Source organism: Pongo pygmaeus, chromosome 10 (genome assembly GCF_028885625.2).
Source record: "Pongo pygmaeus isolate AG05252 chromosome 10, NHGRI_mPonPyg2-v2.0_pri, whole genome shotgun sequence".
NCBI lineage: Eukaryota > Metazoa > Chordata > Mammalia > Primates > Hominidae > Pongo > Pongo pygmaeus.
The window spans coordinates 55292192-55317414 of record NC_072383.2 but is presented as its reverse complement, the minus strand read 5'-3'; the positions used below and the strand labels follow the sequence as shown (position 1 = coordinate 55317414).

Genomic DNA, 25223 nt, shown 5'->3' with positions numbered 1-25223 from the left:
GAGACCGTGCCATTGCACTCCAGTGTGGGCAACAAGAGAGACGCTCCATCTCAAAAAAAAAAAAACAAATTAGGAGGTCAATGCTGGACACAGTTGCTCATGCCTGTAATCCCAACACGTTTGCAGGCAGAGGCAGGAGAACTGCTTGAGCCCAAGAGTTTGATACCAGCCTGGGTAACATAGTGAGAACCCATCTCTACAAAAACATTTAAAAAATTAGTCAGGTGGCCCAGTGCGGTGACTCACACCTGGAATCCCAGCACTTTGGGAGGCTGAGCCAGGCAGATCATCTGAGGTCAGGAGTTCGAGACCAGCCTGGTCAACATGGCAAAACCCTGTCTCTACTAAAAATACAAAAATTAGCCAGGTATGGTGGTGGGCGCCTGTAATTCCAGCTATTCTGGAGGCTGACGCAGGAGAATCGCTTGAACCCAGGAGGCGACGGCTGCAGTGAGCCAAGATTGCACCATTGCACACCAGCCTGGGCGACAAGAGCGAAACTCCGTCTCAAAAAAAAAAAAAAAAAATCAGTCAGGCATGGTACTTGGGAGGCTGAGGTGAGAGGACTGCTTGGTCCTAGGAGATCAAGGCTGCAGTGAGCTATGATCATGCCACTGCATTCCAGCTTAGGTGACAGAGTGAGAACCTATCCCTTAAAAAAAAAAAAAAGAGAGACATAAAAATACTTTTATATGCATATGACGTTTCTGAATAGATACAAAGGAAAATGAGTAGTAAATACCTCTTGCAAGTGTGCCTGGGGCTTTCACTTTGTGCCCTTTAATCTATTTCATCTCTTGACAATAGTATGTACAATTCTTAATGGAAATTTAAAACTTTTAAGAGTAATCTGCTCTCAGTATTTGTGGCTAAGGCAGAGGGGACAGAAGAGGCCTCCTGAAAACTAGGTTGAGAGAAAAGCTCACTTACCTTAGGCAGGTCCAGAAACAGGTGCTGGCTCGACTGCACCACAGGGCATGATCGGCAGACTTTACACTGAGGCTTCTGCGAAGGAAAATTCCAAAGGACAGATCAGGCCTGCAGGCCAGGGGAGGGGTCCAGGCAAAGGGAGGAGCAGAGAGGGATTAGCTCCTCAGTCTGCCATCTAGTTTAGCTTCATGCTCACACCCCAATAACTCTACTATGTGGCCTGCTCTAAACATGGAGACTCAAGTCTCAGTATAACTCCATTTGTTCTCAGTTTCAGATCTCTGTCCCATCACACCAGAGTAGAAAAAGCATCCTCTGAGCACAGGCTAGGTACAGAGCACTGCACTGTACTTGGCTGTATGAGGGGAGGAAGGAGTGATAAAGTGAAGACATAGCCCCTCTCTTTGAGGAAGCTACAAGTCAGGGAGAGATGGCTTGTATAAGAAACAAGTGTGGGCCGGGCGCGGTGGCTCACGCCTCTAATTCCAGCATTTTGGGAGGCCGAGGCAGGTGGATCATGAGGTCAAGAGATTGAGACCATCCTGGCCAACATAGTGAAACCCCGTCTCTACTAAAAATACAAAAATTAGCTGGGCATGGTGGCGCACACCTGTAGTCCCAGCTACTTGGGAGGCTGAGGCAGGAGAATTGCTTGAACCTGAGAAGGAGAGGTTGCAGTGAGCCAAGATCACACCACCGCATTCCAGGTTGGTGACAGAGCAGACTCCGTCTCAAAAAAAAAAAAAAAAAGGAAAAAGACACAAGTGTGGCTGAGCACCGTGGCTCACGCCTATAATCCCAACACTTTGGGAGGCTGAGGCAGGTGGAACACCTGAGGTCAGGAGTTCAAATCCAGCCTGGCCAGCATGGTGAAACCCCATCTCTACTAAAAATACAAAATTAGCCGGGTTTGGTAGTGCGCGCCTGTAATCCCTGTTACTCAGGAGGCTGAGGCAGGAGAATCACTTGAACCTGGGTGGTGGAGACTGCACTGAGCCGAGATCGCACCATTGCACTCCAGCCTGGGAAACGAGCAAAACTCCATCTCAAAAAAAAAAAAAGAAACAAGTGCAGATCTTTACAAAATAAATTTATTTGTGTGGCATAAACTGACTATATAAACATGGAAGGGTGATGGCTAATGGAGTGAACAGTTAGGTGGAGCTAATGAATGAAAGCTTTCGACTTTTTTGTTGTTGTTATTGTTGTTTTTTCCATCTTTCAGAGAGGGCTTTGTAGTAGAGTTGTTTTTTTTTTTTTTTTTTTTTGAGACAAAGTCTCACTCTGTTGCCCAGGCTGGAGTGCAGTGGTGCAATCTTGGCTCACTGCAACCTCCACCTCCCAGGTTCAAGCGATTTTCCTGCCTCAGCCTCCTGAGTAGCTGGGATTACAGGCACGTGCCACCGCGCCCGGCTAATTTTTGTATTTTTAGTAGAGATGGAGTTTCACCATGTTGTTTAGGCTGGTCTTGAACTCCTGATCTTGTGATCTGCCTGCCTCAGCCTCCCAAAGTGTGAGGATTACAGGCGTGAGCCACCGTGCCTGGCTTGTTTTTTTTTTGTTGCTTTTTTTTTTTTTTTTTGAGACAGAGTCTCGCTCTGTCGCCCAGGCTGGAGTGCAGTAGCGCAATCTCAGCTCACTGAAACCTCCACCTCCCAGGTTCAAGAGATTATCCTGCCTCAGCCTCCCTGGTAGCTGAGATTACAGGCACGCACCACTACACCCAGCTAATTTTTGTATTTTTAGTAGAGGCGGGGTTTCACCATGTTGGTCAGACTGGTCTGAACTCCTGACCTCAGGTGATCCGCCCGCCTTAGCCTCCCAAAGTCCTGGGATTACAAGCGTGAGCCACCACGCCTGGCCCCAAGTGAGTTTTGATCTGAGTTTTTGAAGGTGAGAAATTATAATTCTCTCAGGACCTCTCTCCTAAATTCCATATGCCTAATATCCAACTGTCTACCTAACTTCTCTGCCTGGATATCTAACAGGCATCTCAAGCTTAACAAACCCAAACAGTATGGCTGCATCCACCTGAAAGCCTGTTCTCCTCACTCACGTTCACAGATGGTACTACCATCTACCCAGGCCAAAAACTTACAAGGCATCTTTTTCCTGAGCATCCCAAATTCCAGTCTATCCAACTCCGTGGAGTTTACCTCCAAAAATATACCTCAAGTCTATTTTTTCTTTTCCATTTCTAGTGCTACTAACCTAGTGCAAGCCACCATCATCCCATTTCTGGATTGTAGCCTTGTAGCCTCCAAATCCTTCTCCATACTTTTTTTTTGGGCGGGAGGTGGGGAACAGTCTTGCTCTGTCACCCAGGCTGGAATGCAGTGGCAATCTTGGCTCACTGCAACCTCCGCCTCCCAGGTTCAAGAGATTCTCCTGCCTTGGCCCGGCGCGGTGGCTCACGCCTGTAATCCCAGAACTTTGGGAGGCTGAGGCGGGTGGATCACAAGGTCAGGAGATCGAGACCATCCTGGCTAACACGGTGAAACCCCATCTCTACTAAAAAAATACAAAAAATTAGCCGGGCGTCGTGGCAGGCGCCTGTGGTCCCAGCTACTCGGGAGGCTGAGGCAGGAGAATGGCGTGAACCCGGGAGGCAGAGCTTGCAGTGAGCCGAGATCACGCCACTGCACTCCAGCCTGGGCGATGGACCGAGACTCTGTCTCAAAAAAAAAAAGAGATTCTCCTGCCTCAGCCTCCCAAGTAGTGGGGATTACAGGTGTGCGCCACCATGGCCTGGATAATTTTTGTGTTTTTTTTTTTTTTTTTTTTTTTAGATAGAGTCTTACTTTGTAACCCAGGCTGGAGTGCAGTGGTGCAATCTCGGCTCACTGCAACCTCTGCCTCCCAGGTTCAAGTGATTCTCAAGCTTCAGCCTCCCAAGAAGCGGGGATTACAGGGGTCCACCACCACACCCAGCTAATTTTTGTATTTTTTTAGGAGAGACGGGGTTTCACCATGTTGGCCAGGCTGGTCTCAAACTCCTGACCTCAAGTGATCTGCCCACCTCAGCCTCCAAAGTGCTGGGATTACAAGCGTGAGCCACCGCACCTAGCCATTTCTGTATTTTCAGTAGAGACAGGGTTGCCATGTTACAGGCCAGGCTGGTCTCAAACTCATGGCTTCAAGTGATCCACCCAGCTTGGCCTCCCAAAGTGCTGGGATTATAGGTATGAGCCACTATGCCCAGCCCCTTCAACATACTTTATTTCTTGCTTCCCTGCCATCCATTTTCCACAGAGCAGCTTGTCATTCACCAGAATAAAATCTAAATTCCCACAATGGCTTCACAGGCCGTGGTGATCTGGCCCCTGCCGTCTCTCTCACTTCATTTCAGTCTACCCACCTCCTCCTCACTCACTGTGCTAGTGCTATACTGGCCTTGCCAATTCTGCCTTTTCAGCTCTTAGCTGCCTCATGGCCTTTGCATTTCCTAGTCCTTCTGCTTAGAACATTCTTAACCTCTTATTGCCCGGCTTGCTCCTAATTCTTTGGTTAAACTCTCAGTTCAAATGTTACTGCCTCTGAAAGGCCTTCCCTATCTACCTAAGTTAAATCTTCCCCCAGAAGTCACTCTCTGTCACATTTTCCTGGCAGTTTATTCTATATCATTTCCTTAGTGTTGGTCTCCTGACCATACTAAATAAAAGTCTGTCTTGTTCATTGCTATATCCCCAGCACGCAGAATTGTAATTGGCCTGTTCTAAGGACTCAAAAAATGTATGTTGAATAAATGAATGAAGAAATAAATTAACAAATGGCTAGAAGAGAAGGTATTTAAGGAAGAGAGAAGGATCTAAACAAATGTAGATCAGGTGGTGTGATGCAAGACCAAAGATTGGGAAATATAAACTCAACTTGTCTGTTTCTTAGCAGTGTTCAGCACATAGTAAGTGCTCAGCGGGTATTTTTCAAATGAACTAAATGACGAGTTGCTGAGATGGGGCAGAAAGGGCCACTGGTTAAAGGTCTAGAATGCTAAAATAAAAATCCTAAATGGGACAAGAAGGGAGTCCCTTGAGAATAAGGACTGTCTCCCTCCAGGCTCCCATGGAGACCCTCCTCTTACCTTAAGCTCGATAGCATTGATGAGCTTGCCGCACTTGTCACACTGGTCACCCCGAGCCTCCTCATAGCCACAGAAGGGACACACACCCTCCACGAAGCGGTCAGCCAGGAAGCGAGCACAGTGCTCACACCGCAGTTGCTCCACAGTATCTTGCAGCACAAAACCTCGTTTCAGCAACCGCTGGAAAATGTCCTGGGTGATTCTGGTGAGGCGGGCCAGGGATCAGGAAGAGACAGTCAGAAGACATGGTGGACCCCTTCCTCCTGCCACTCCAACCAGGGAACCAAACTCAGTGACAAAGAAATCAGGCAGAAGGCTCCTCAAGGAAAAGGGCATCTATTCATCTTTTGAGAGTTTTACTGGATGAGCTCAGACCCATCACACATATTCCCCAACTGCCCACACAATCTCTCCCCTCAACACTTTAGAATTCACTTTTGTTGAATACAGATTTATCTGTTTGGTATTTTTCATTAACAGAAATCTCCAATAGGATAGGACTGTGTCTGTTCTTTAATATATCCTAAAAATTAAGTCAGTCCAAGTGCTGAACTAAACTGCATAGCACTATCAGTTGGTGGCCTGTCTACTATGTAAAGTTTTGGGGTTTTTTTTGTTTGTTTTGAGATGGAGTCTCACTGTGTTGCCCAGGCTGGAGTGCAGTGGCGCGATCTCAGCTCACTGCAACCTCAGCCTCCCGGGTTCAAGCAATTCTCTGCCTCAGCCTCCCAAGTAGCTGGGATTACAGGTGCCCACCACCAGGTCTGGCTAATTTTTGTATTCTTAGTAGAGACGGGGTTTCACCATGTTGGCCAGGCTGGTCTTGAACTCCTGACCTCCTGCCCAGCTCTTTTTTTTTTTTTTTTTTTTTGAGACAGTCTTGCTCTATCACCAAGTCTGAAGTGCAGTGGCACTATCTCGGCTCACTGTAAGCTCCGCCTCCCAGGTTCACGCCATTCTCCTGCCTCAGCCTCCGGAGTAGCTGGGACTACAGGCACCCACCACCACGCCTGGTTAATTTTTTTTTTTTTTTTTTTTTTTTTGTAGTTTTAGTAGAGACAGGGTTTCACTGGGTTAGCCAGGATGGTCTCAATCTCCTGACCTCATGATCCGCCCGCCTCGGCCTCCCACAAGTGCTGGGATTACAGGTGTGAGCCACCGTGCCCAGCCCCAGCCTTTTTTTTTTTTTTTTTGAGACACAGTTTTGCTCTTGTTGCCCAGGCTAGAGTGCAATGGCATGATCTTGGCTCACCACAACCTCCGCCTCCTGGGTTCAAGAGATTCTTCTGCCTCAGCTTCCCAAGCAACTGGGTTGACAGGCATGCGCCACCATGCCCAGCTAATTTTTGTATTTTTAGTAGAGATGGGGTTTCTCCATGTTGGTCAGGCTGGTCTCGAACTCCTGACCTCAGGTGATCCGCCCGCCTCAGCCTCCCAAAGTGCTGGGATTACAGGTATGAGCCACTGCACCCGGCTATGCAAAGTTTTTTAAGGATGAGTATTAGGCAGAGGAAGAAAGAGTTTATGCGTTATAAATGCATACAGGAGTGGGAAGAAGTGTCTCAGACTTCAGGACAGCCAGAGAGGAAGGGAGGCACTAGAGGGAAGATAGATATTTCCCAGCAGCCTACGTCTGGTCTCTTCTCTCCCTTAGCTGCTCCTTCAGCTCCTGGTCAGGCTTCTACACACACCATCTTCCCTCAAAAATGCCTGGATAACTGCCCAGGGTGATATTGAGATCCTAAGTTTAGGAGTGCCCAGACAGCCACCCAGGTTCCTTCTGTCTCCAAGATACTCTTCACTGTTCCCAGTCCCAGCCTTTAAGCCCCATTTCTGCCTCATTAGAGGAAACTTACTTGGTCTGCTGTGGAGTGGTGGTCCGACCAAAAATATCAAATGAAATGTTAAACCAGCGGTAGATGTCAGCATGGATGATGTGGTACTTGTCGCAGATCTCCTGGGGGGTTAGTCCCTCCTCCAGAGCCTTGGTCTCTGTTGCTGTACCATACTCATCTGTCCCACACAGATAGAGGGTGTTCCACTGGCGGAGGCGAGAGTACCTGCAATGGAATATGGTGATCGCTAGGGGGCCCCGCTTCAGCGCTTCCTTGTCCTTGGGATCTCCCCAGCCCCACCCTTGAGGCATCCTATTCCCCTGGGACCCGCCCTTCCCTTAGGAGGTCTCTCCCCCAGCAGCTGGCTCCACCTGGCAAAGACGTCGGCACTGAGCACACAACCAATGATGTTCCCAAGGTGGGGGACATTGTTGACATAAGGGAGGGCACTGGTGATGAGCACATTCCTTTCCCCAGCCACAGGCAACCTAGTAAGGAAAGAGGAAGAGAACAGTGCATGGGGGGATGTGAGGGTCAAGAGGGACCAAAAGTGCACAGAACACCCAGACACAGATTTGTTCTACTGTTGTGTGTTCATGTACACTTGAAGTCTTTCTGCACAAGAACCCACAGGACCACAGCTTCCCGAGGCACCCTAAGATCCCCAGAGCTGCAAATACAGGGCACTACCACAGTGAGGAAGTCTCCTGTACTGCTATGAAGGAGCCTTGTTCAACACCAATTTCTGTCCCTTTTACTATCATGACTGCTTCTTTTCTATTACCTCATTCTCAGGCTCAAACTCTCCCTAGGCTCTGTCCAATCATCACCCTCTCACCACTCCCAAGAACACTTTCCCAGCGCTGGCTTCTCCCCTTCTTTCCAGGTGCTTTGTTACTATAATCTCTAGCCATGATCTGAAATCCAAAGAGCTCACCACCCTAGATAGGACCCTTAACAAGTCCTTTTGTACCGACTCTCTAACCCATGTCTGTCACTTCCTCATGGCCTAACTCAAACCAGCAGGCACCAGTTTTGCCTTCACCGTCACCCTCTCCTTCCCACTTTTCCAGGATCATTGCTGGTCATGCCATTCAACCTGCTGTCTGAAGGCACTCAATTCAGTATTCCTTTTCAAGTTTCATCATCCTTGACATCTGAGCTGTACACATCCTGTATCAACATCCCCTCTTTAGCACTGACACTACACTAAGGCTTCTATCATCTTTCCAACCATTCTTAGCCTACAGTCACTGCCTCCCCGATTCCCTCACATTAACCTCAGTGCTTCTTCCCAGCTGCTGCTATATATCCCAATAGATGGCCCAACTACTTCCTAGAACATTTTACAGCTTATTTCCATAAAACACATCTCACTAATTTCTTGTGCATCTCCCCATAACTGAATATCGTAACTTTCTCTGAAATCCAGCTTAGAAATCACCTCCTCCAAGAAAACCTTCCTTCACTGATGGCCATCTTCCCACACAGTCTTTTTTGTATCCCAACCCCCTAACCACTTTGTACCATATTGAGTAGTACACCTTTTGTGTTACCCTGTCACTTATCTCTCAGAATGAGTGTGCTTACTGCTGTGGCAAGTATAGAGGCGAATATGCCCTAGGTTCTGCTCCCAAGAGTATTACATTCTATTATGTAACTGCTGACTGGGATCAGTGTAATGAAGAGGTGCAAAGTGTCAAAGGAGATCAAAGGAAGGCAAGCACTCTAGCCCAACACAGCTTAGTCTGCCCATAGTATCTTCAATGCCAACTGTCTCCTCCTCCACTTATGCATTTAAATGTATTTGCCTGTACACATGCCTGAGAAAGGTTATCTCCTTTTTTGTTTTTTTTTTTTTTTTGGAGACAGGGTCTCCCTCTGTCACCTAGGCAGGAGGGCAGTGGCACAACACAGCACACCGTAATCTTGAACTCCTGGGCTCAAAATGATCCTTCCATCTCAGCCTCCCAAGTAGCTGGAACTTCAGGCAGACATCACCGTGCCTGGATAATTTTTAAATTTTTTTTGTAGAGATGCAGTCTATGTTGCCAGGACTGGTCTCGAACTCCTGGGCTCAAGTGATCCTCCCGCCTCAACCTCCCAAAGTGCTGGGATTTCAGGCATGAGCCACAGCAGTGCTTCCTATTCTATATGAGCCTTGAAAGTGCTTAGTATTGGCCGGATGCAGTGGCTCACGCCTGTAATCCCAGCACTTTGGGAGGCTCAGGCAAGCGGATCACGAGGTCGGAGTTCAAGACCAGCCTGGCCAACATGGTAAAACCCCGTCTCTATTAAAAAAGTACAAAAATTAGCCGGGCGTGGTGGCGCATGCTTGTAATCCCAGCTACTCGGGGGGCTGAGACAGGAGAATCACTTGAACCCAGGAGGCGGAGGTTGCGGTGAGCCTACATTGCGCCACTCACTCCATCCTAGTGAGACTCAGTTTCAAAAAAAAGAAAGAAAGTGCTTCGTATTGCCGGGCGCGGTGGCTCATGCCTGTAATCCCAGCACTTTGGGAGGCCGAGACAAGTGGATCATGAAGTCAGTTCAAGACCAGCCTAGCCAACATAGTGAAACCCCGTCTCTACTAAAAATACAAAAAATTAGCCAGGCATGGTGGCAGGCACCTGTAATCCCAGCTACTCAGGAGGCTGAGACAGGAGAATCACTTGAACCCGGGAGGCGGAGGTTGCAGTGAGCCAAGATCATGCCATTGCACTTCAGCCTGGATGAGTGTGAGACTCCGTCTCAAAAAAAAAAAAGTAAGTGCTTAGTATTAAACTGAATCCACAATATATGCTCAAGATATACTCAAAACAAGGCTGGGCATGGTGGCTTACGCCTGTAATCCAAGCACTTTGGGAGGCCGAGGCAGGTGGATCCCCTGAGGTCAGGAGTTTGAGACCAGCCTGGCCAACATGGTGAAACCTCGTCTCTACCAAAAATACAAAAATTAGCCTGGCATGGTGGTGTGTGCCTATAATTCCAGCTACTCGGGAGGCTGAGACAGGAGAATCACTTGAACGTGGGAGGCGGAGGTTGCAGTGAGCTGAGATCACGCCACTGCACTCCAGCCTGGATGACAAGGCGAGACTCTGTCTTAAAAAAAAAAAAAAATATATATATATATATATATATATATATAAACTCAAAACAAGCAAAACAACAAGGATGGACTTTCATAAATTCATTCAAATGTTATCAATAGCTACAGAACATTTGGCCCTGTGCTAGCAACTGAGCCCCATAAAAGACACATCTCTACCTTCAATGAGCTTACAAATTAGTGAAGAAACAAACATGTAATGTGACAATTACAACATAATATGACAATGGGACCTCCTAGAAATTGAAGCACTTAAGACTGTCTCACACTCTATAGAGAAGGAAAAGGCAGAACTCCTCTCTGCAAGAAGAATTGTGTATCAGGCAGGTAAGATGCTGGCATTCCAGGGAGAAGGAACAGTATGCATAAAGGCACAGAGGTGAGAGACAATAGTATGATGCCAGCCCCACCTGCCTCTTAAAACTCATTTTGACCCATGTGCCCCCGACTGACCAGCCTGCCGCCACTGCCCTTTTAGGAATTCCTTAAGAGGCAAACTCTCTTGCTCCTCAGGTCTTTGCATATTAGGTTTCCTCTCTCTGAAACACCCTCTCTCCACTCTCACTCTTGCCTAACTAGCCCCTACTTATCTTGCAAGTCTCAAATTTGTTTAAGTCTTTGTGTGTGTGTGTATGTGTGTGTGTGTGTGTGAAATGGAGTCGCACTCTGTTGCCCAGGCTGGAGTGCATTGGCGCAATCTCGGCTCACTGCAACCTCCGCCTCCCGGGTTCAAGCGATTCTCCTGCCTCAGCCTCCTGAGTAGCAGGGATTACAGGCACGAGCCACCGTGCCCAGCTAATTTTTGTGCATTTAGATAGAGACGGGGTTTTGCTATGTTGGCCAGGCTGGTCTCGAACTGCTGATCTCAGGTGATCTGCCGCCTTGGCCTCCCAAAGTGCTAGGATTACAGGCATGAGCCACCGCACCTGGCCATTTTAAGTCTTCACTCAATTTTTTAGAGAGGCCTCTAAATTAGTCACCTCTGATATTTCCTCGCATAGCAACCTCTTCTTTTCCTTCATTGGACTTTTCTTTTTTTTTTTTTGAGACAGAGTCTTGCTCTGTCGCCCAGGCTGGAGTGCAGTGGCATGACCTTGGCTCATTGCAACCTCTGCCTCCCAGGTTCAAGCGATTCTCCTGCCTCACCTTCCCGAGTAGCTGGGACTACAGGTGCCCACCACAACGCCCAGCTAATTTTTGTATTTTTAGTAGAGGCAGGGTTTCACCATGTTGGCCAGGCTGGTCTTGAACTCCTGACTCAAATGATCCACCCACCTCAGCCTCCCAAAGTGCTAGGATTACAGGCATGAGCCACCGCGCTGGCCTGGACTTTTCAAAATGTGTAATTCTACATTTGTGTGATGGTTTTTAAAATACCTGTCTATCCTACCAGACAGAAAGTCCCATGACAGCGGAGATCCTGTCTGTCTTGCTCCCCTCTGTATACCCAGCTCCTAGCATGCAGGGACTGGCAAGGAGTAAACACTCAAATTTTTATTGAATGGCAAACATACTCAGAACTATAAATAATTTCATTTTGACGGAATAATCTGCATATGTATAAATATAATCTTAGTGTAGCAGGAGAGTGACAAAATATGTTACTGAGCCTGCAGTCAGGGGCCTTGTGAATTACACAAAGGAAACATCGATAGAATTCTAAAAAGGAGTGATAATAGTCTGTGCAGTTTTAAGCAGTCACTCTGGAGGCAGTGTGGAGTACAGAATGGCAGGGAAAGAGGATAAGAGATGACAAGGTCTGTTAGTGTCTGTGTAGTGACAGTGACAACAGAGAGAAGAGGTAGATTCAAGGACTACTTAAGAGTTAGAATCAATGACTTGGTAAGGGAATGAATAATACAGCTAGGGAGAAAGGAAGAAGTCTAGATAACACCAAGATTTCTGGCTTGGATTTTTAGGTGGAAGGTGGAGGTTGTTCAACAAAGGCAGGTGAATAAATAAAAGGGCATTTAGCAGGAAAGGTAACAGGTTTGGTTTTGGATATGTTGAATTTGAGATGCCTGTAGAGGTGAAGGAGTCTAGGATAGTATGGCAAATGTGTCTGGAGTTCAGAATACAGATCTGGACTGGAAAAATAGATTTAGCTCCTATCAGTGGGTAAAAAGTAGCTGAAAAACATGGGTGCAGGGCCGGCACGGTGGCTCATGTCTGTAATCCCAGCACTTTGGGAGGCCGAGGCTGGTGGATCACCTGAGGTCAGAAGTTTGAGACCAGCCTGTCTGGGCAACATGGTGAAAACTTGTCTCTTCAAAAAATTAGCTAGGCGTGGTGGTGCACACCTATAATCCCAGCTACTTGGGAGGCTAAGGCAGGAGACTCACTTGAACCCGGGAGGCGGAGGTTCCAGTGAGCTGAGATCGCGCCAATGCACTCCAGCCTGGGCAACAAGAGCGAAACTCCACTTCAAAAAAAAAAAAAGGATAGACAAGAAAAACATGGGTGCAGATGGGACAGATGGAGTGTCCAAAATGATAGGCTAAGAGAAAATGTAAAAAAAACAAAAAAGAGGTGTAAGAATTAAAAGGAGAGGACGAAAAATTAAAGAGAGATCAGCAAACGGGACCTAGCAGGCAGGTTCTGGCTCTATCAACAATTTCCACTACAAAAACAAGCCCCACTCACATGTGCCATGTCTACTCACACTGGATTCTGATGGGGCCGCAGCGGGGGCAAACTTTCTAGGCCCTTCTCCCAAGCAGTAACAGCCATAGCAATCTCCTCCTCAGATAGGGTAGCCAGCTCCTCCTCCTATAAAGAGTGGAGAGAATCCCTTACCAGGTGAGGAGGGCCCACAGGGTAAAGAAACTTTCTCCTTGCCACTACCTGAAAAAGTTAGTGGCGATGCTCAAAGTCCATCTCCTAGCCACCTCCCACCTCAGGCCCCAAGACTCTGCCCTGTTCCAAACCTCAGGCTCATTGGTGACAGCCCTTCCCTCAGGGGAGCTGGGCTGGGGCTGCTTTTGGAGGTAAGGCCGGAGAGCCAGGACACCTTGCTGTTTCAGTACAGTCTCTGCAGCTTGCTGACATGGCTCCTGGGTACTCAGTGTCTGGAACCAGCTGTGCAGGGCACTCAGCTCCTCTGTGGGTATGGAAGAAAAGAAAATCAGCAAACATAAGGACCTGGTAGGCAGGAGCGGGCATCTTTCCCCTTCTTTGTGAGGTTTCTCCAGTTGCTTTCCCCAGTTCCCTCAGCCATCTTCTGCTATAGTTGCCCAGTCAAGCTGCACCTTGAAGGGAGTTCTCAGTATTCTACTGCCCATTCTGTAACCCCTACACCAAGCTCCTAGGGTTGGAGTGATATGCACAGTTCTCACCAGGGAGGTAGGCGGGATCTTGCAGTAATGGGTATAGGGCTCCCCACAAAACAATGTCGGCTAGAGATTCTGTCTCCTTTGTTGGGGATAGAAAAGGAAAATGTACACAAATGAGACAATCAGTTTCTTCCCAATGGTAATATCTAACATTTACTGAGCACTGTATGTGTCAAGCACTGTATTAAGCACTTTATATGATCTCACTTAATCCTCACAATAACTCACCGAAATAGGTACTAATATTATCCCATTTCACAACTGAAAAAAATTGAGGATTAGAGAGATTAAGTGATTTGCCAAGATTACACTACTAGTAAGTGGCAGTGTTGGGTTCGAACACTCTGAATACAGTCTTCTCTCTCAATCCTTACACCGTAAGCCTTCCCCAATCCTCATCTCAAGACCCAACTCACCCCAGCCAGGAAAGGACAGTTCTGACGACTCAAGCTGTGGTCAATGTGAGTCAGGGCTCTCCGCACTGAACCAAGAACATCTTCCCCCTTCTTGCCTTGGACCACTAAATAGTACAGGGCAGCAGACAAAGTTGGCTAAAATGCAGGGGACATGAGTCAGGATGGCCACGCAGAGCAAGGGCCTGCCTGACATCTCCCATACCTTAGTCCTACCTGCAGCTGTGTCGCTTCCCATTCCAGCCACTGGTTAGTGAGGTCATCTTGCTCCCAGCCAGATAACAAAAAGAAATATCTGCCCAGAGAGAGAGCAACAGATGATGGATTTAGAGGGGCCCATTTAGCCCATTTCTCATCACACAGGGAAACAATGGCTGCAAATAATGCCACACAAATGATAGTGAGGCCTGATTTGATTCAGCCACCTCCCTACACCAAGGACCAATACTGACCGGCAGATTGCATTAGTGGAGAAGAGGTAGTTGCCACTATCCAGCTGCAAGACAGGGACCTTAGGCCGGGTCAGGAACGGGACCACACAATCTGATGCAAGAATGGAAAATGGGTTAAAAAAAAGGAAAATAAAAGAAATACTTTGTCAACTTAGGATAACCTTGCACTGTTCAGTGAGTAAAAAAAGAAAGACGGGCAGTCTCAACCCAGAAGTTCCAGGATAGGACCACTGAAAGGGGGTGGGTCCGCAATGGGCTGGAGAGGCCAGCAGGTGTTCAGCTGAAACTGCCAGCTGGAAGCGACAGATGGGGACTGCAGAGGAGGTGGTGGTATTGGGATAGTGCTGCAGCCAAGAACTTAACGACTGAAAGTAACTGGGATATCTTCATAATTATCTGAAGGTCACAGTGGCAGAACAAAATTAAAAGAGCTGAGAAGACTTACAAGAGAACCTCCTAAGAGTTACCCAAACAGTTGGCTGAGAATGAGAAGAGGTAAACAGAAAGGAACGTGTGTGTGTGTTAGGAGGGGAGAGAGGGATTTCCTAAGAACACAAAAGGGTGCCTGGGGGCTGTCATGCTAGTAACTAAAGAACAGAGGGGGGATGCCTGATAGGTGTAGGAGAAGGTTGGGAAGGGAAGAGCAGTTTACTGGGGTGAGGCGGGGACCTGGAAGACGGAAGAGGGGAGGAGAGAGATAAGGAAAGGGTATTATATTGAGGGTAATTAAAGGAAGTGAAAGATGTGACTGGGAGGGAAGAAGGCGTGGAGTGATCAAGGATAATAGGAGAAGTGGTCGATTGGGGTTTGTGGCGGGGGCTAGGGGTTTGGCAAAGACAGCTGCAGAGAATCTGGCGTGTTTCGGTCCCGCCCCCCTCATCCACCGCCCACCAGCACCAGCACGAGTACCTTCGGGGCCTACGGTGCTGATGAGCACCTCTGCTCTACCCCGGGCTCTGCCGGCTGCGGCCAGCACCGGCAAGCAACCCGGGACGCCCTCACTCACGAACAGCCTCATTTCGCCGTGAATCCCACGCTGATGCAACCGGAACCGGCCTCCAGCTTCTGAGTTGAGCGGCCTCCGCGAGGCACGCCGGGAAATGGAGTTCCATATTAGTTCATTGCCCTGGCACCGCTACCGGAAAGTAGACTATTTCTCCCATCATGCAACACTAGGACACAGGAAAAGACTATCATCGAGATGAAGAGGCCGCAGATGCGGGCTAGAGTGCACTTTTTTTTTTTTTTTTTTTTTTTGGTGTGTGTGTGTGAGAGGGCGTCTCCCTCTGTCACCCGTGCTGAAGTGCAGTGGCACGATCTTGGCTCACTGCAACCTCTGCCTCCAGGGTTCAAGCGATTCTCCGGCCTCAGCCTCCCATGTAGCTGAGACTGCAGGCACGTGCCACCACGCTCGGCTAATTTTTGTATTTTTAGTAGAGGCGGGCTTTGACAATTTTGGCAGGGCTGGTCTCGAAGTCCTCACCTCAGATGATCCGCCAGCCTTGGCCTTCCAAAGTGCTAGGATTACAGGCGTGAGCCACCGCGCCCGGCCTAGAGCAGCACCTTTTTTCTGGAGATCCAGAAGAGACGTTTAGATTTTAGGGCAAGTCCCACTTTTATCCTCTTACGCTGCTGGAGGGCGGTGACTGAAACTGCGGCTTCTTCTCTTGTCGTTGTCGAGAATGAAATGGCCATGTCATAACAGCAGCTACTCGCAGTGGCTCTCGATGCAAGCTCTTAAAGTTCAGAGTTTTAGAGTTCGGAGTTACCATGTGCGGAATTACTTTAGTGACAAAGTGGAAGTTAGTGTACATACCCATCCTATCAACAACAACAACAAAAATGCAGATAGGCCGGGCGCGGTGGCTCATGCCTGTAATCCCAGCACTTTGGGGAGTCGAGGCGGGCGGATCACCTGAGGTCAGCAGTTCGAGACCAGCTTGGCCAACATGCTGAAACCCGTCTCTACTAAAAATACAAAATTAGCTGGGCATGGTGGCAGGCGCCTGTAATCCCAGCTACCCGGGAGACTGAGGCAAAAAAAATTGCCTGAACCCGGGAAGCGGAGGTTGCAGTGAACCGAGACCACACCATTGCACTCCAGCCTGGGCAACAAGAGGAAACTCCGTCTCAAAAAAAAAAAGAATGTAGATAAGTAAAATATTAATACCAATCTGAGTTCATATACAGCTCGACGTCTCATCAAAGGGGTAGAAGAGAATCTCTTTTTTTTCCTTTGAGACGGAGTCTTGCTCTGCCGCCCAAGTCTGGACTGCAGTGGCGCGATCTCCGCTCACTGCAGCCTCCGTCCCCCGGGGTTCACGCCATTCTCCTGCCTCAGCCTCCCGAGTAGCTGGAACTACAGGTGCCCGCCACCACGCTTAGCTAATTTTTTGTATTTTTAGTACAGAAGGGGTTTCACCGTGTTAGCCAGGATGGTCTCGATCCCCTGACCTCTTGATCCGCCCGCCTCGGCCTCCCAAAGTGCTGGGATTACAGGCGTGAGCCACCGCGCCCGGCCGAACATCTCTAGGGAAAAGATGAAATTGAGAAGTAAGGCCGGGCGCGGTGGCTCACGCCTGTAACCCCAGTACGTTGGGAGGCCAAGGCGAGCAGATCACTTGAGGTCAGGAGTTTGAGACCAGCCTGGCCAACATGGTGAAACCCCTTCTTTAGTGAAAATACAAAAATTAGCTGGGTGTGGTGGTGCACGCCTGTCATCCCAGCTACTCAGGAGGCTGAGCCAGGAGAATCACTTGAACCCAGGAGGCAGAGGTTGCAGTGAGCTGAGACCGTGCCTCTACACTCCAGCCTGCACAACAGAGCAAGACGTCGTCTCAAAAAAAAAAAAAAAATTGAGATTCAAGATGGCTAAGAGTTTGGCAATAAGTATATATTATGCAAGGAAGCACATACCCGTTATTGAGAAAGGGACGCTTCTTATTCATCTTTATATTATTTTAAGAATAATTAATATCTAATAGTACTTATGAGCTAGGCACTGTTTTAAGCACTTTATATGTGATCTCAGAAAATTCTATGGAGGTTCTGGGCCTTTTGAAGCTAGGCCATAAGAAGTTTTGCAGCTTCAGTTGCAGGCTATCTAGCACACTGGTAGCTTTGAGCTGCCGTGTAAGAAATCCTACCACTTTGAGCTGCCATGCTAGAGAGGTCTCATGTAGATATTCTGTCTGACAGCTCCAGCTAATCCCAGCATTCCAGTTATCCTTACCAAGGTGCCAGACTTGTGAGTGAAGCCTTCCAGACCAGCCTGTCTGCCCACTGAAAACTCTTAAGTCACCCTTGGTAGGGTCTCAAGGCCACATGAGACAGAAGAATCACCCACCTGAGCCCTACCCAAATTTCTGCTCCATACCTGTACAATTGTTAAACTATAATAAAATGGCTGTTGTTACATTAACAACAACAAAACAAACAAACAAACAGAAAACTAGGCCAGGCCCAGTGCCTTATGCCTGTAATCCCTGTGCTTTGGGCAGCTGGATCACTCGAGCCCGGGAATTCAAGACTGCCTGGGCAACATAAAAAAAAATAGTTTTTTTGTTTTTGTTTTTTTTGAGACGGAGTCTCACTCTTATTGCCCAGGCTGGAGTGCAGTGGTGTGGTCTTGGCTCACTGCAACCTCCGCCTCCTGGGTTCAAGCGATTTTCCTGCCTCAGCCTCCCTAGTAGCTGGGATTACAGACACCTGCCACTACGCCCGGCTAATTTTTGTATTTTTAGTAGAGACGGGGTTTCGTCATGTTGGCCAGGCTGGTCTCAAACACCTGACCTCAGGTGACACACCTGCCTCGGCCTCCCAAAGTGCTGGGATTACAGGCATGAGCCACCGCTCCTGACCAAAAATAGTTTCTAAAACTAGCCAAGAGGCTGGGCGTGGTGATTCATGCCTGTAATCCTAGCACTTTGGGAGGCCGAGGCGGACAAATCACCTGAGGTCAGGAGTTCGAAGCCAACCTGGCCAACATGATGAAACCCAGTCTCTACTAAAAATACAAAAAATTGGCAGGGTGTGGTGGTGCATGCCTGTAATCCCAGCTACTTAGGATGCTGAGGCAGGAGAATCACTTGAATCTGGGAGGCAGAGGTTGCAGTGAACCGAGATCGTGCCATTGCACTCCAGCCTGGACGACAGAGCCAGACTCTGTCTCAAAAAATATATAAATAAATAGGCTGGGCGCAGTGTTTCACACCTATAATCCTAGCACTTTGGGAGGCCGAGGCGGGCGGATCACCTGAGGTCAGGAGTTCGAGACCATCCTGGCCAACATAGTGAAACCCCGTCTCTACTAAAAATACAAAAATTAGCTGGGCATGGTGGCACATGCCTGTAATCCCAGCTACTTGGGAGGCTGAGGCAGGAGAATTGCTTGAACTTGGGAGGCAGAGGTTGCAGTGAGCCGAGATTGCACCACTGTACTCCAGGCTGGCAACAGAACAAGACTCTGTCTAAAATAAATAAATAAACAAACAAACTGAGGTAGGTGTCTCATCCCCATTTTACTAATGAGGGAACTGAGGCACAAAGATGTGACTTTATGCCAGAAATCACTGTAGAAGTGACTGTAGAAGGCATTGAAGGTACAGTTATCAACAAAATGGATGTGGGCTTCTGCTACCTTGGCAGCACTCACAGACTTCCTGAAAGTCAGAAAATCAAATAATCCTTAAAGTGTGATGAAAGTTATGATAGAGGAGGCAAAGCCTGCCATCATACCTCCTAGTTACGGCCCCTCTAATGGGTGAAAAGATGCTTTTTTTTTTTTTTTTTTGAGACAGAGTCTCGCACTGTCACCCAGGCTGGAGTGCAGTGGCGCAATCTTGGCTTACTGCAACCTCCGCCTCCCGGGTTCAAGCAATTCTCCTGCCTCAGCCTCCCAAGTAGCTGGGATTACAGGCACCCACCACCACGCCCAGCTAATTTTTTGTATTTTTAGTAGAGACAGGGTTTCACCATGTTGGCCAGGCTGATCTCGAACTCCTGACCTTGTGATTTGCCTGCCTCGGCTTCCCAAAGCGCTGGGATTACAGGTGTGAGCCACCGCACCCGGCCTTTTTTTTTTTTTTTTTTTTTGAGACAGGGTCTTGCTCTGTCACCTAGGCTGGAGTGCAGTGGCATGATCTCAGCTCAATGCAATCTCTGCCTCCCAGGTTCAAGCGATTCTTGTGCCTCAGGCTCCCAAGTAGCTGGGACTACAGTAGCTGGGCCAGCACACCCAGGTAAATTTTGTATTTTTAGTAGGGACGGGGTTTTACCATGTTGCCCAGGCTGGTGTCAAACTCCTGACCTCAAGTCATCCGCCCGCCTCAGCCTCCCAAAGTGTTGGGTTTACAGGTGTGAGCCATCACGCCTGGCTGAGATGCTTTCCTGTGCATGTGACCTTTCAGCTGAGATCTCAGTGATGCGTAAGAGTTGTCTAGGTGAAGACTGGAGGGACTGGAGAAGGGACATGTTTCAGGCAAAGGATACAACGTATGCAAAGGATCAAAGATTTCAGTGCACTTTAAGAATGTGAGGAATTCGCATAAGACTGCAATGAGGAGTTTTTGGTGGAGACTGTGAAAAGGGTAGAGAGGGAATCTGTAAATGACATTATAAAATGTGGAAAGTTTAAATCAGGAGAGTGGCAGGGTATATGTGTTTTAGAAAGGTCACTCTGGTTGCTGTGTCAGGAATGGATGGAAGGGGAGCCAGAACTATATGCAATGAGAACTATATGCAATGAGACTAGTTAGGAAATTATATCATCCAGGCTAAAGAAGTGGTAGTTGTGGGGATAAAAGTAGGTAGATTGGGAAAATATAAATTAAAGTGTTCAGTAATCAATTGAATCAATGTGGGTGGCGAGGAAACAAGATAAATTCAGGTTGGCTGCTAGGTTTCTGGCATGGGAAGTAGGGCATACTTTCTATGTGCTACAACAGATGATAGTATTTCCTCTATTATAGTGATCATTATTACATTGTATTTTCATTGTTATGAGTGGGCGAGTGGGCAGGGATCATATTTTTTTGTTTTGTTTTAAGACAGAGTCTTGCTCTGTCACCCAGGCTGGAGTGCAGTGGCACGATCTTAGCTCACTGCAACCTCCGTCTCCTGGGTTCAAGCAATTCTCCTACCCCAGCCTCCTGAGTAGCTGGGAGTACAGACACCTGCCGCCACGCTCAGCTGATTTTTGTATTTTTATTAGAGATGGGAGTTTCACCACATTGGCCAGGCTGGTCTTGAACTCCTGACCTCAGGTGATCTGCCTGCCTCAGCCTCCCAAAGTGCTGGGATTGAGCTGGATGTGAGCCACCACACCTGGCCCCATATTTACCATCTTAATTGACAATGCTTAGCACATAGTTCCTGCCTGGCATATATGGTAGTAAACATTCAATAAATATTTATTAAATTGTTTTATTTATTTATTTTGAGACAGGGTCTCACTCTGTCGCCTAGGCTGGAGTGCGGTGGCACTATCACGCATCACTGCAGCCTCAACTTCCCAGGTTCAATAGATACTCCCACCTCAGCCTCCCAAGCAGCTGGGACTACAAGGCACACACTGCCATACCTGGCTAATTAAAAAAAATTTTTTTGTAGAGGCAGGATCTCACTATGTTGCACCTCACGCTCCTAGGCTCAAGTGATATTCTGCCTTGGCCTCCCAAAGTGCTGGGATTATAGGTGTGAGCTACTGTACCAGGCCAATATTTATTGATTTCATATTAAACTAAATAGTGGTATTGGGAGAGAAACAGGTTTCTCTGATAAGTTCGATTTGGTTCATACTGAGTTTGTCGTACCGGCAAAATACTCAAGTGGATTTTTTGGTGTACAGTGGATTAGATGGGAGCCCCAGAGAAAGATCTGGACTGAAGATACAGTCCTTAGCAGCATATGGAAATCATTTGAGCTGGGGAGAGAATAAGACCAACCAGGGAGGGCGTGCGGAAAGCACAGGGCACAGGATCTCAGATAGGCTTCTGTGGTTTAAGGAACAGGCAGAGGAAGGTTATTTCTCATGCCACAGACAAGGAACTGCTAGAAAGGTAAGAGGGACACCAGCAGAGTGTTTGTAGGAGAGAAAGGTCAATTGTGTTGCCTGCTACTGAGATGTCAAGCAACATAAGGACTGCATAAGGACTGCAGCATGCTCAGGCAAGGTTGGGGGTGACTCTGTTGAGGAGTGACTTTGAAAAGGTGGCCAAGTGAGGGGACAGGAAATGGAGATCCCCTATACAGTGCAGGCAACTCAAGAAGTTTGACTGTAAAAAGAAAGAGAGAGGCGGGGCGTGGTGGCTTACGCCTGTAATCCCAGCAATTTGGGAGGCCAAGGTGGGCAGATCACGATGTCAGCAGTTCGAGACCAGCCTGGCCAACAGAGTGAAACCCTGTCTCTACTAAAAATACAAAAAAAATAGCAGGCGTAGTGGCGGGCGCCTGTAATCCCAGCTACTTAGGAGGCTGAGGCAGGAGAATCGCTTAAACCTGGGAAGTGGAGGTTGCAGTGAGCCGAGATTGTGCCACTGCACTCCAGCCCAGGCAACAGTGCGAGACTCTGTCTCAAAAAAAAAGAGAAGAAGAAAGCCCAGTAAGGGGAGGTTTGTCTAAAGACGGGAGAGACTTGGATATGTTTAAAAGTGAATGCGAAGAAGCTAACAAAAACAAGCTAAAGTATAGGAGAGAGAGTTTCAGAGAAGGCAAAAAAAGGGTGGATTCAAGCACTGAACACCAAATGAATGAATAAGTGAATAAATGGGTGAAATTAGACACTATTTTGGAAGTGGGAAGGAAGAGTTGAGGGGTAGGGTTCTCCATGTGTTGAAGCGAAGTAAACTAGGAAGATCACTGAGGCAGAAGCCCAGTACTAGCCACCCAGCCCTCAGGGGAAGAGAGCTGGTTCTCTGATATCACCAGTGGGGAGGGGCATTCGCTCCTTAACCCACCTCTCCAAACCCAAACAGAAAGCCTCACAATTGTGCAGTGGAGAAGCTGAGAGAAGGGGAAAAGAGGAGTGGTCAGGTAAGGCAGAAGCAGAAGTGTGGGTTTCAAAATGCTGGTAATCCAGGGAAGATCAGTTCCCACCTTCCACCAAGGAGAAGCTGACATCAGTCCCCTATCTACCTGTCATAGCATCTTGTATTACTTGTCCATTGTCCCTGATTCAATTGTAATTATTAAGGTTATTGTGTCATTAGTTAAGGTCTGTCTCTCCTTAAGCTCCAAAAGGGCTCATTCCCTTCTCTCATCTCCAGTGCCTGACACTGCTCCTTGCACGCAGGAGGCACTCAATCAATCCTTGATAAAAGCATAAATGAGGCCGGGCACGGTGGCTCACACCTGTAATCCCAGCACTTTGGGAGGCTGAGGTTGGTGAATCACCTGAGGTCAGGAGTTCTAGACCAGCCTGGGCAACATGGTGAAACCCTGTCTCTACTAAAAATACAAAAACTAGCCGGGTGTGGTGACAGGCACCTGTAATCCCAGCTACTCGGGGGGCTGAGACAGGATAATCACTTGAACCCGGGGGGCGGAGGTTGCAGTGACCCGAGATTGCGCCATCGCACTCCAGCCTGGGGGACAAGAACGAGACTTCGTCTCAAAAAAAAAAAAAAGCACGAATGAACCCACACACTAAAGTAGCTCCCGCCTCAAGAGGTTTGTGTATACAAGACAGTATCAAGGCTTCTCAGCTCCCAAAATCGTGTCCTGGATTGGGAGGGTGGTGATATTTCAACTCCGAATCCCTCTGTGTTTCTCCCACTTTGTCTTTCTCTCTGATTTGGTCTTGGTATTTATTTGGCTTTCTGTTTCTCTGTCACCATGTCTCTCTGAGTCTGCACAGGAAGCACGCAGCTATGGTCTGAGGTGATTGGTACCGGAAACATTGATGCTTGCATAAATTTAATAAAGAATAACACACATTGTTGTCTTTGTCATTAACCTTGTGTCTCCCTGTTTCTGTCTTGAACCTGATTCTTTCTTCTTATCTCCTTCCTGTGTCCAGCTCAAGACTCCCACCACTACCCAGGACCAACTCCTGCCCCTGAATCTTCTGATGGGCCCCACAAGGTACTTGGAGGAAAACTACTGGCCTAGGTCGTCTCCTCTAATTTCCTGCCTTGCCGGCCATGCAGCCCTGCTGACCACATCCTCTCTCATGTTACTTACATACTTCCTCACCAGACACCACCAGGAGTTCTCAGCCCCCAAAACCTGTCACCGATCCTCACCAGGCTGTTTGCTCTACCCTCTCCCCCAACTCAAGGGCTCCCGTCCTCACCTCCCCGCAACACTGCTCCTAGAACCATGTCTCTCTCCTTGGAGACAGCCAGGCCTATTCCCTTCTGGGTCTCCAGTGTCCCTTTTTCCCACAGATGACAGTGCTGGCTACAATGCTATCCAGCCGGTGGTGGCCAAGTTCCTGGGGGATCCTAGGGCTGGGCCCCCGAAGCCCTCCTCAGGGATCCCAGCTCTGTGCCCTCTATGCCTTTACTTATACTGGGGCAGATGGCCGGCAGGTGTCTCTGGCTGAAGGGGACAGGTTCCTACTGCTTCGAAAGACCAACTCCGACTGGTGGTTGGCAAGACGCCTAGAAGCTCCCTCCACCTCTCGACCCATCTTCGTCCCAGCAGCCTATATGATAGAGGAATCCATCCCTTCCCAGACTCCAACTACCGTCATCCCCGGCCAATTGCTCTGGACTCCTGGTGAGTAGCGCTAAGCCCTCTCCCTTCACCTTCCTACCTCCCATCACCTTCCTACCTCCCTGGCTTCTGGGAATTTTTGGGAGGTCCCCCTCCATCAAGCTTCTGCTAACCGTCTTCTCTTGTTTTTCTTTGATCAGCCTACCTCTTGCCCCCGCCACGGCATCCTCACCCCACTGCCTGTCCTCCTATTCCTAAGGCTTCTAGGTCTCATGCCATTTTCCACATCCTCCCTCTGCCCTTCTTGACTTCCCTGTGAGTTCCCAAGATGGGGGACCCAGTTACAACAACACCTCTGATCACCTGCCACCCACCCTCCCCTTTTCTGTTTCCAGGGCCAAAGTTGTTTCATGGTTCCCTGGAGGAGTTGTCTCAGGCCCTCCCAAGCAGGGCTCAGGCTAGCTCGGAGCAGCCTCCTCCACTTCCCCCCAAAATGTGTAGGAGCGTCAGCACTGACAATCTGAGGCCCAGCCTTCTGAAGCCTTTCCAGGAAGGACCAAGTGGAAGATCCCTCTCCCAGGAAGACTTGCTGTCAGAAGCCAGTGCCAGCACAGTGAGTCACAGCTCTTCTGAGCTGGGCCCTGTTCTAGGCACAGGACAGACAGCACCCCTATCTTCAGGGGACTCCCCTGGGGATGACAAACACAAAAACAAATAAATAAGATAACCCTTGGTACTACTGATAAGTCTACAAAGGCAAGTTAATGTGGTGGAGAGTGGCTGGGGTGGTGTGGGGAGACATCTGTGAGGTCACGGCATTCAGTTGACTCTGAACAAGGAGGAGAAAGAGGCAGCCGAGAGGCAAACTGGGTAGGAGGTGAGAAGGGACAGCAGGTACCAAAGGCCCCGAGGGGACAGGGCACAGGGCGCAGTGGAAGCACTGAAAGGCCAGCCCTGTGCTCTTCCTTCCTCCAGACTCCTAGCCCAGGGCAGGGTTTTTCTGTGTTCTGCTTGCCTGATAGGCCACAGCAGGTCTTCTCTAGAGATGTGACTTGCCCAGCCCTTCCCTCTCTTTCTTAACAGTGGGTGAAAAGGGGCTCCTCCTCCCTTCTGTAGACCCTTCTTTGTCTTCTTTTACCTTGCAGGATATGAGGGTGGGGCACCCCCTTCAACATTCCCCCCACCCCACAAAAAGCCTGTTCCCCTTTCCTGTGGCCCTGAGGTGGGGGTGGGGTAGGGGAGGCGGGAAGTTGGCAACAGGAAGTGAGGAGAAGAGCAAAGAAAACTGTGAGAGAGAGAATTTTTAAAAAGCAGCTGGGACCTGGGGTTTCTCCCCCAGTACCTGGGTCACCTCAGCCCAGAGCTGGCGGTGAGAAGACAATGGGGGAGGGAGCAGGAGGTGGGAAGGCCAAGA

The 25223-nt window shown here is 48.6% G+C and overlaps 2 protein-coding genes across 6 annotated transcripts in view; one reads left to right on the top strand and one right to left on the bottom strand.

The window, feature by feature from the left end:
* Positions 1–15299, bottom strand: part of MARS1 (methionyl-tRNA synthetase 1) — a 24864-nt gene extending 9565 nt beyond the window's left edge. For both annotated transcript variants that reach the window (XM_054445716.2, XM_054445717.2), the window contains exons 1-11: positions 15062–15299; positions 14153–14243; positions 13917–13995; positions 13704–13838; positions 13291–13366; positions 12883–13055; positions 12618–12724; positions 7218–7334; positions 6868–7071; positions 5012–5213; positions 931–1005 (exon numbers count right to left, since the gene is read on the bottom strand). In XM_054445716.2, coding sequence (XP_054301691.1) covers positions 931–1005; positions 5012–5213; positions 6868–7071; positions 7218–7334; positions 12618–12724; positions 12883–13055; positions 13291–13366; positions 13704–13838; positions 13917–13995; positions 14153–14243; positions 15062–15170 — 1368 coding nt within the window. In that variant the 5' untranslated portion in view covers positions 15171–15299. The remainder of the gene's footprint in view (positions 1–930; positions 1006–5011; positions 5214–6867; positions 7072–7217; positions 7335–12617; positions 12725–12882; positions 13056–13290; positions 13367–13703; positions 13839–13916; positions 13996–14152; positions 14244–15061) is intronic.
* ARHGAP9 (Rho GTPase activating protein 9) overlaps positions 14371–25223 on the top strand; it is a 16355-nt gene continuing 5502 nt past the window's right edge. The window contains exons 1-4 of one of the 4 annotated variants that reach the window (XM_054445720.2): positions 14371–14647; positions 23169–23233; positions 23672–23872; positions 24205–24422. In XM_054445720.2, coding sequence (XP_054301695.1) covers positions 23803–23872; positions 24205–24422 — 288 coding nt within the window. In that variant the 5' untranslated portion in view covers positions 14371–14647; positions 23169–23233; positions 23672–23802. Of the gene's footprint in view, positions 14648–22968; positions 23873–24204; positions 24423–24630; positions 25179–25223 lie in introns of those variants that run through there. The other 3 variants (XM_054445719.2, XM_063672844.1, XM_063672843.1) reach the window with 3 other exon arrangements.